Genomic DNA, 7548 nt, shown 5'->3' with positions numbered 1-7548 from the left:
AACCCGCGCTGCCCAGATGACCTCCCCAGAGGAAGCCCAGGGCGGCAGAGACCAGCGCGTCCCCCTGGTGCCTGGCCGGCCACCCTCTCCCCGCCGTCACAGGGGCGGGGAGGAGGCGCTGGCTTTGTAAGTTTCCAGCGCACTTGGGCTGCAGGGCTTTTGGGTCGCGGGCTCAGAGCAGCCACGGAAGTTTGCCAGCAAGAGTGGAAAAATACCGCATCCTGGCACAGGGCCCCTGCCAGAGACCCACTGGTGGCGGCTGGCAGAGCCGCTCCCACGGGGATCCCGAGAGTCACCAGGAGGCTGAGAGGATGGCGCTCAGGGGCTGGGCCTTGGCAGATTCTGCAAAACAAGGGTGTCCTGCCAGAGAGGCCGCCACGGCGGCGTGAGCAGGTGGGCTGTGCTGCCCTGGGCGTGGGGAGAAAGCGTGCACACACAGACACACACAAAGACATACTCACACACACAGACACAGACAAACACAAGACACACACAGACACAAACACAGAAAAACACACAGACACAGACATACACACAGACACACACTCAGACAGACACACACACTCAGACACACACAGACACAGACACACAGACATACACACAGACACAGACACACACTCAGACACACGCAGACACACAGATACATAGACACATACAGAAACACACACAGACACAGACACACATACAGACACACACGCACACGCCAGCCAGCCTGGCCCAAATCCCTCCTCTGCCACCGGCTGGCCCTGGGCCCCTGATGCCTCTGTTTCCTCATCTAGAAAACGTAGGTGACAGTCTGCTCCTTGCAGTCGTCAGGATGAGTGTTATACAGCGCCTGGCACACAGCAGGCGCTGCAGAAGTGCTAGGGAAACGAACGTGTGGAAACAAGGGAACCCACCCCCACCCCCACTCCACCCTGGGAGGCGTCCTGTGTCCCTGACACAAAGCCCCCCGGCCCCCGCCCGCCTGCCCAGCCCGGGGCCCCCGTGCGCTTTGAAGTGGCAGCCTCTGCCCTCCGCCCTCGCCCGCCGCTGTCGGCATCATTGTTCTCCGCGTGGGCCGGGGCCGGGCCCGAGCAGCCTGCGGGCCGGCCATCTTCCTTTCGCCCCTTCTGTGGCTTCCTGGCCGGCCCCGCCCTCCACGTATGCCCGCTGGTTCCCGGGACTTGGAGGGCTCTCCTGTCTTCTGGAGCGGCCTGTAGGGCAGTCAGGGAGAGGGGCGTCCAGGGAGGGCATGGTGGGGGCGGAAGGAGGGCGGCCCTTCTACCCCCGCTCCTCTGGGGGGCCCACCGCTGGGCGACCCAGGACGCGGAGGCCGAGCCGCCCCTCTGGGAGGGCCCCGGGTACGGACTCCTCAGCAGAGCTGGAGGGAACTTCAGAGCCCCGCTGGTTCAGGTGGGGACGTGGAGCCCAGAGAGGGGCTGTAGCTTGCCCAGGGTCTGACAGCCAGCCTGCCCCAGAGCCCGATCTCCGACCTGAGCCCTGGAGCCTTGGGATCCTGCTCTTGGGGAAGACCAGACAAACTGCAGACATCGAGGGGCTCTTTCCTGCTGTGCTCTTGCCGCTGAAGCAGGTTCTGGACCATCCAGCTCTGCCGCCTGAGTGCTGGGTGACCCGTGGGCAAGGGCTGGCTCTGTGGGCCGCAGTTTCCCCATCTACAGGACGGGGTCAGGGCAAGACCCACTGAGTGCAGTTACTGCACGGGCATCTGCAGCTGGCACACAGGAAGCGCTCGGTAAACCCTGGCTGCTGGCACTGGCCCAGGGCAGCTGAGCCCAGCGAGCCCTGAGAGCTTCCTTCGCGCCCTTTCAAAGCCCACTTCTAGTTGTTTCTACTCAAAGGGATGGCAGCTCCATCCGAGAACTGGCTCCACCCAGGCTTCCCGCGGCAGCTGGGCAAGGTTTGGGGCTCTGTCACCCTCCGCCTCTGTCTGTTATCTGGGTCCCGGGAGTGCCCCATACTGTCCTGGCACTGTCCTCTCCCCCAGCGCCGCGAACCTTCATCCTGTTCTCTGGGCCTCAGTTTCCACACCTGGAAAATGGGTGCATTGGCCATGCAGCGGCTCCTCCCTGGTCCCCCGGCCCCCTCAGAAGGAGTTGGGGGCTCCGTGAGCTAGTCTCAGCATTTCTGATGGTCACTATGGACTTTCGCATGTCCTCCACCACACACCAAGATGCCCTGTGCGCAGTGGTGGTTTGAAGATGTCTGGGAGCCCCGCCCAGCTCCTGTTTGTCCTTCGTCAGCAAGGCGGCCAGCACACACTGATTTGGGGACGTGCTGAGCATGGAGTGGGCTGCTGCTCAGGAGACCTGGCTCAGCCAGCGCCCGGCTGAAATAGCAGGATTTCACTGTCCGTGCCCCCGGACACCTTTGAGCCCTGCTCAGGCACATGCCCCCTCCTGAGGACTTCTTGTGCTGGAGTGAAAGTTGGGAAAATCCAATCTGTAAACGGAGGCCACAGGAGGTTTGAAGGCCGGTGCTTTGGGGACAGGCCGGGAGAGGAAGTAGGGCAGGGCCCTCGGGGATGGAAAGGCGTGGCCTGGGGCATCTGTGGTCCCCGCCTGGCGTTGACCTCACCCTGCCGGGGACGTGAGGCACGACCCATCCTGGTTTCCTCTCCAGAAGTTCCCCGATGCTTCCTGCTCAACCACCCGGTCAACAAAAGACCCCCTTCTCTGCACGTCTAAGCAGCCACCTGCCTTGTGCTGTTCTGACCACGTTGTGAGCGCCGTTCCGTTGCATCCTCGCCTTGCCCATTAGTGAGGGCCTTTTGTTTCTCTTATCCCCATTTTACACACAAGGCCGCAGGCCCAGAGAGGGTAAGCGTCATGGCCGAGGTCACACAGCACACGAGGGGATGGAGCGAGGATTCGAACCCACACTTACCTGGTTCTGAACCACAAGTCATACTAACGCTGCGAATGTTTAGTCGCTCATTCGTGCCGACTCTGAGACCCGGTGGACTGCAGCCCTCCAGGCCTCCCTGCGAACCTTAGCTGATGCGTACTACACGCTGTGGGCCAACCCCTGGGCATTCACCCACGATCATTTACTCTTATTGTGCATTTCCCTTTTTCCACCCACTGGAATGTCAGTTCCATGAGGGCAGGGACTGGTTCTCTGTATTTCCAGGGCCCTGTAAATATTTGCAGGATTCGAGTGTCAGTAAGTCTGTGTGTGAGGTGGGTACTTGCTTTACACCTAGGTTGCCGGTGAGGGGCCTGCAGCCCAGAGAGGGTGAGCGTCACGCCCCAGGTCCCTCAGCAAGGGCGGACCGAGCCTGGCTCCGGAGCGCCTGCCTCGGAGCGGATGCTGGGGCTCGACCAGCAGCAGGAGGGTCTGCTGAGTGGCTGAATGGCTCCCGCCCCTTGCAGGTTGTCTACTTCACGGCCACGTTCCCATTCGCTATGCTGCTGGTGCTGCTGGTCCGTGGGCTGACGCTGCCCGGTGCGGGCGCAGGCATCAAGTTCTATCTGTACCCCGACATCAGCCGCCTGGAGGACCCACAGGTACCGCGGGGCAGCGTGGCCTCCCTACCCCCCACCCCCACCCCCGGGGCCGGCATGCGGGGAGGAAACTGAAGCCTGTGCTTCTGGCCCAGATGGAGCCGGGGAGTACTCAGCCCTGGTACTTTTCCACTGGGCCCCGGTGGGTTGTTCATGGTGCCCGCCGGCCGTCCCGGCGGTGTGTATCTTTTCGTGATGAGGCCTCCCGAGGCAGGCCAATTATAGAGGCTGCTTTAGGCACGGCGCCAGGTAAGGCAGAGACGTCTCCGGAAGCTGGTCTCCTCCTCTGCCCACGGCAGCCTTGAGGCTGCATCGTGGGGGTGCCCTGGGCTGAGGGTGGAGTTCAGAGTTGTGACCTCTTAGAAGGTCAGGGGATAAACACTAACGGTCCCCCCCCACCGAGGCACTCAGCCACGTGGCCGCAGGGGTCGGAGATCTCACTGGCCCATTTCGGGACCTTTTGTCCCCAGGGTTCTCAGCCTTTAGGTTGTCCCCAAGGGCCTGTGCCACTTTGGGTCTCTTCCCCACGCCCTGGGTGGGAGGTTGGGGGCAAGGGCTCAGCCATCATCAGAGGACAGCTGGGAGACGGCTGGGCGGCCGTCAGGGGCTGCCTGCCGAAGGTTCTGGAGAACGGCTTTGCCTGCATAATCCATCCGGGAATTCCTCCCACTTCCAACTTGGGCGGGGATCCCCAGACAATAGCAGTGACCATAAGGATAGCAGCCTTACCGTGTGTCTGGCGCTAGGCTAAATCTTAACTCTTTGAACCTCCAAAAAAAAAAAAAAAAGCACTGTGGGGCAGAGGAGCGGAGCCCACAGTACAGGTGTGAAAACCGAGGCTCCGGGAGTCATATTTACTTGCCCACGATGATTCCGTGGTTGGACTCCAGGTGCCTCTGCTTCAAAAGCAGGGCCTCTTAACCCTGATGCTCAGTGAACTGGGGTTGGGGGGCTCTTAGACTTCTGGGGTTCTGCTTGCACCCTGGATTCCAGCACAGATGCTCCAATCGCATGGAGAATCTGCACACCTCTAGGCGGAGTCCTCGGGACCCACGCCGCCGCCTCCAGGAAGCCGGCTCTGACGACGCTTCTTGTCTTTTCTTCGCCACCCTCCCCCGCCCCCGCACCCTTCCAGGTATGGATCGATGCTGGGACCCAAATATTCTTCTCCTACGCCATCTGCCTGGGGGCCATGACCTCGCTGGGGAGCTACAACGAGTACAAGTACAACTCATACAGGCAAGTGTTGCGCCGGCAGGCCTGGTGGGCCTTAGAAGTGATGATGTTTAAAGAAAAGAAAAAAGAGAAGTTAGGGAGCGTGGCTTCCTTGTGTTGTGAATTAACTTGCTCCCTGACATATGTGTAACATAGGGACTGTATGCTGCTGGGATGCCTGAACAGTGGTACCAGTTTTGTGTCTGGCTTCGCAATTTTTTCCATCCTGGGCTTCATGGCACAAGAGCAAGGGGTGGACATTGCTGATGTGGCTGAGTCAGGTATGGTGGTGTTGGTGGCAGTGGTGGTGGGCGCTGCCACCTAGTGTGTGAGCCGAGTACTGCAGGCATGAAGCCAGACCCCCGCCCAGGGGGCTTTGCGGGGGGATGAACCTGGTTTCTGAAATGAACCCCGACCCCACCCCCTTCTCGCACCACGATGTCCCCCAGGTTTCAAAGAGTTCAAAAGCTAAATTGGGAACATCGTCACTGCGGTTTTGCCCCAGGGACGGCAGAAACATGGGGGCTGGTCAAGTTGGGGAACATTCAGCACTTCTCAAGTGGTCTTTGCCCTACACCACCCACTCCCTGTCCTTCCCTATAGCAAACTCCTGGTTTCAGCAACAGAAAGCACTTTCCCAGCTCAGGGGCAGGGCAGCCACCCGTCGGCAGCCCGTCGCCACCTTCTCAGCTTGGGTTTCTGTATTTTGCACTTTGCCCTAAGCGACCCCTTCATTCACCCCACCACCGTCTCCTGTTTGACTGGGTCGGTCTCTGCCCTGTGTCAAGCACCCACCGTTTTTGCCCGGGCTGGGGAAGGACCGGGTGTGACAGGCCACCCTCTGGCACAGTGACAGATTCAGTCTGGGGGTAGGTTGTGGGGACCCCTCCACCCCTCGGGGGTGTGGGCTCCATGGGTGGGACACCCCCCGCCCCCGCAAGACAGCTGCAAGTGCAGATAGTCTTAGGGTCAGAGTCTGCAGAGCCTGGAGGCTGAGGCTGGGATCCTGGGGTTCCAGCAAGATAGTTCTGGAACCTGAGAACTGTGAGGGCTTCAGCTGCCAGGACCCCAGAGCCTCAGAAGCCTAGGTGCCCAGTTCTAAGAGGTGCCCCCCACGAGCTCCAGGTCCTGGGCCCGCGGCTTTGAGCTGCTGGGCTTCCGTGTGGTGCTGAGAACCTCACTCCCAGGACCCCTGGGGTCCGCCTTTCCTGCTCCTCTGCCCTCCTCCCCTCCTGCCCAGGTCACCCAGAGGGCGGCTGTTGCTCTTCTGCCCAGCCTGACCTCCCGACTTGCCAGGACCCCTCAGGGGTCACCGAGGGGCAGGTGAGGGCCCTGGGCTGAGGCTTCTCTCAGGGCCAAGAGGAGACTGCGAGGTCCTGACTGTCGGGGCCCAGACTGGAGTCCTTGCCCTTGTTGGAAACACAGGATGGTGTCCTGGTTCCCCAGCCGGAGCCCCTAGTACTGGGGCTTCGGGACCTCGCCATCGTGTATTCAGGGGTCAGCTTCACCCCTGCCACCAGCAGCTTGAGAGCAAGGGCTGCTCAAGGTCGGATCTGCGGTGTCCTGGGCAGGGTGCCCACCAGAGGCTGGACAGGCCCCTCTCATGTGAGGAGGTGCCCCCTCCGGCCTCCCCGTCCTACCCTGCATGTGTGTGACGGCCTCTGGCCCGTGGTGTGTGAGCCTCTCAGAGCCCCAGGCCCCACTTCCCCCCACCCGGCCCCTCCTCCTACACCTGGTGCCGCAGGGCAGTCCTGGCAAGCCCACGCTTTGGTCCCATGCTCCTCTGCCCTGTCCCGGGCCCCAGATCAGACCTTTAGACAGAGTTTCCTTCCCTGGGAGCCCCCAGAGGCAGGCCAGAGACTGAGGGACACAGGAAGTAGTTGCAGAAGTGCAGAAGCCATGCCTATGTGGGAGTTTGGCAGAGTGACCGAGAGGAGACAGTTGACACCCCTTTGCACATGGCTTTTCTTCAGCCGAGGGCTTGCCAACCAATTCTGATTGGTGGGGAATGGCCAGGAGCGTGGAGGGAGTTGAGTGGTGGGAGGTCATCTGTCGGTACATGAAACAGATCCTTGTCTGCGGACAGCTAGGTACTGTAACCTAGTCTTCACCGTCAAGCTGAGTTGTGTCTTATTCCCGTCCACTTCAAAGACCTTGTCGTTTATTCCCCACGGTGATGTCTGAACAGCCAACACATCAAGGGTGATTATTTCGCTAATAAGCTTTTTATCAAGCGCCACGTTGAGCAAAGTGCATTGGAACAAGATAATCTTTTAGCCATGAGGTGTGGACATTGCGAATGAAGCGTAGCGTGGGCGTCTCTGCTGCCCCAGGGGCTCCAGCGGCTGCCACATCCCCTGTCCTCTCTCTTCAGTCCCCTTGCTTTCCGAGAAGGGTGCTCACACCCTCTCCCCGAGGCTGGCTCGAGAAAGGCAACACACTGAGATACAGAAGTAGCTGTTGAGAAGCTTCGGGGCCCAGCGGGCAGGCGGGGGGGGGCTGGGGTGGGGGCCCCATTTTACATCTGTCTCGCTGCGGCTGGGTCGACCCCTCCCAGTGCCGCCTACGGTCAGGCCGGAGCTGACGCGGGGGTCCCAGGGGGCCCCAGCCCCATGGAGACGAGGGTCCTACTGCAGCTAGGGCTTTGGGGCTGGGACGAGCGCCCTCGCACCCCTCCTGGGGGTTTTCCACCATCGCCTCTGAGGACACGGTCATGATTATGGTTGGACTTTGCTTACATCGGGGTGGACTCTGGGCGTAAAGCGACTCACCCTCGCCACCACGCGTGTGGTCAACGCCGTGCGATGTGGTTTCTGGCTGCAATTCA

At 60.9% G+C, this 7548-nt stretch overlaps 1 protein-coding gene across 5 annotated transcripts in view; it reads left to right on the top strand.

Annotated features, from left to right (window-relative positions):
• The window catches only part of SLC6A6 (solute carrier family 6 (neurotransmitter transporter), member 6), an 85233-nt gene that overhangs the window by 63525 nt on the left and 14160 nt on the right, over positions 1-7548 (top strand). For all 5 annotated transcript variants that reach the window (XM_010862487.1, XM_010862485.1, XM_010862484.1 and 2 more), the window contains 3 exons: positions 3375-3509; positions 4642-4745; positions 4878-5002. In XM_010862487.1, the coding sequence (XP_010860789.1) occupies positions 3375-3509; positions 4642-4745; positions 4878-5002 (364 nt within the window). The remainder of the gene's footprint in view (positions 1-3374; positions 3510-4641; positions 4746-4877; positions 5003-7548) is intronic.

Source organism: Bison bison, unplaced genomic scaffold (assembly GCF_000754665.1).
Source record: "Bison bison bison isolate TAMUID 2011002044 unplaced genomic scaffold, Bison_UMD1.0 scf7180017864482, whole genome shotgun sequence".
NCBI classification, from domain to species: domain Eukaryota; kingdom Metazoa; phylum Chordata; class Mammalia; order Artiodactyla; family Bovidae; genus Bison; species Bison bison.
This window is presented reverse-complemented; position numbering and strand designations above follow the sequence as displayed.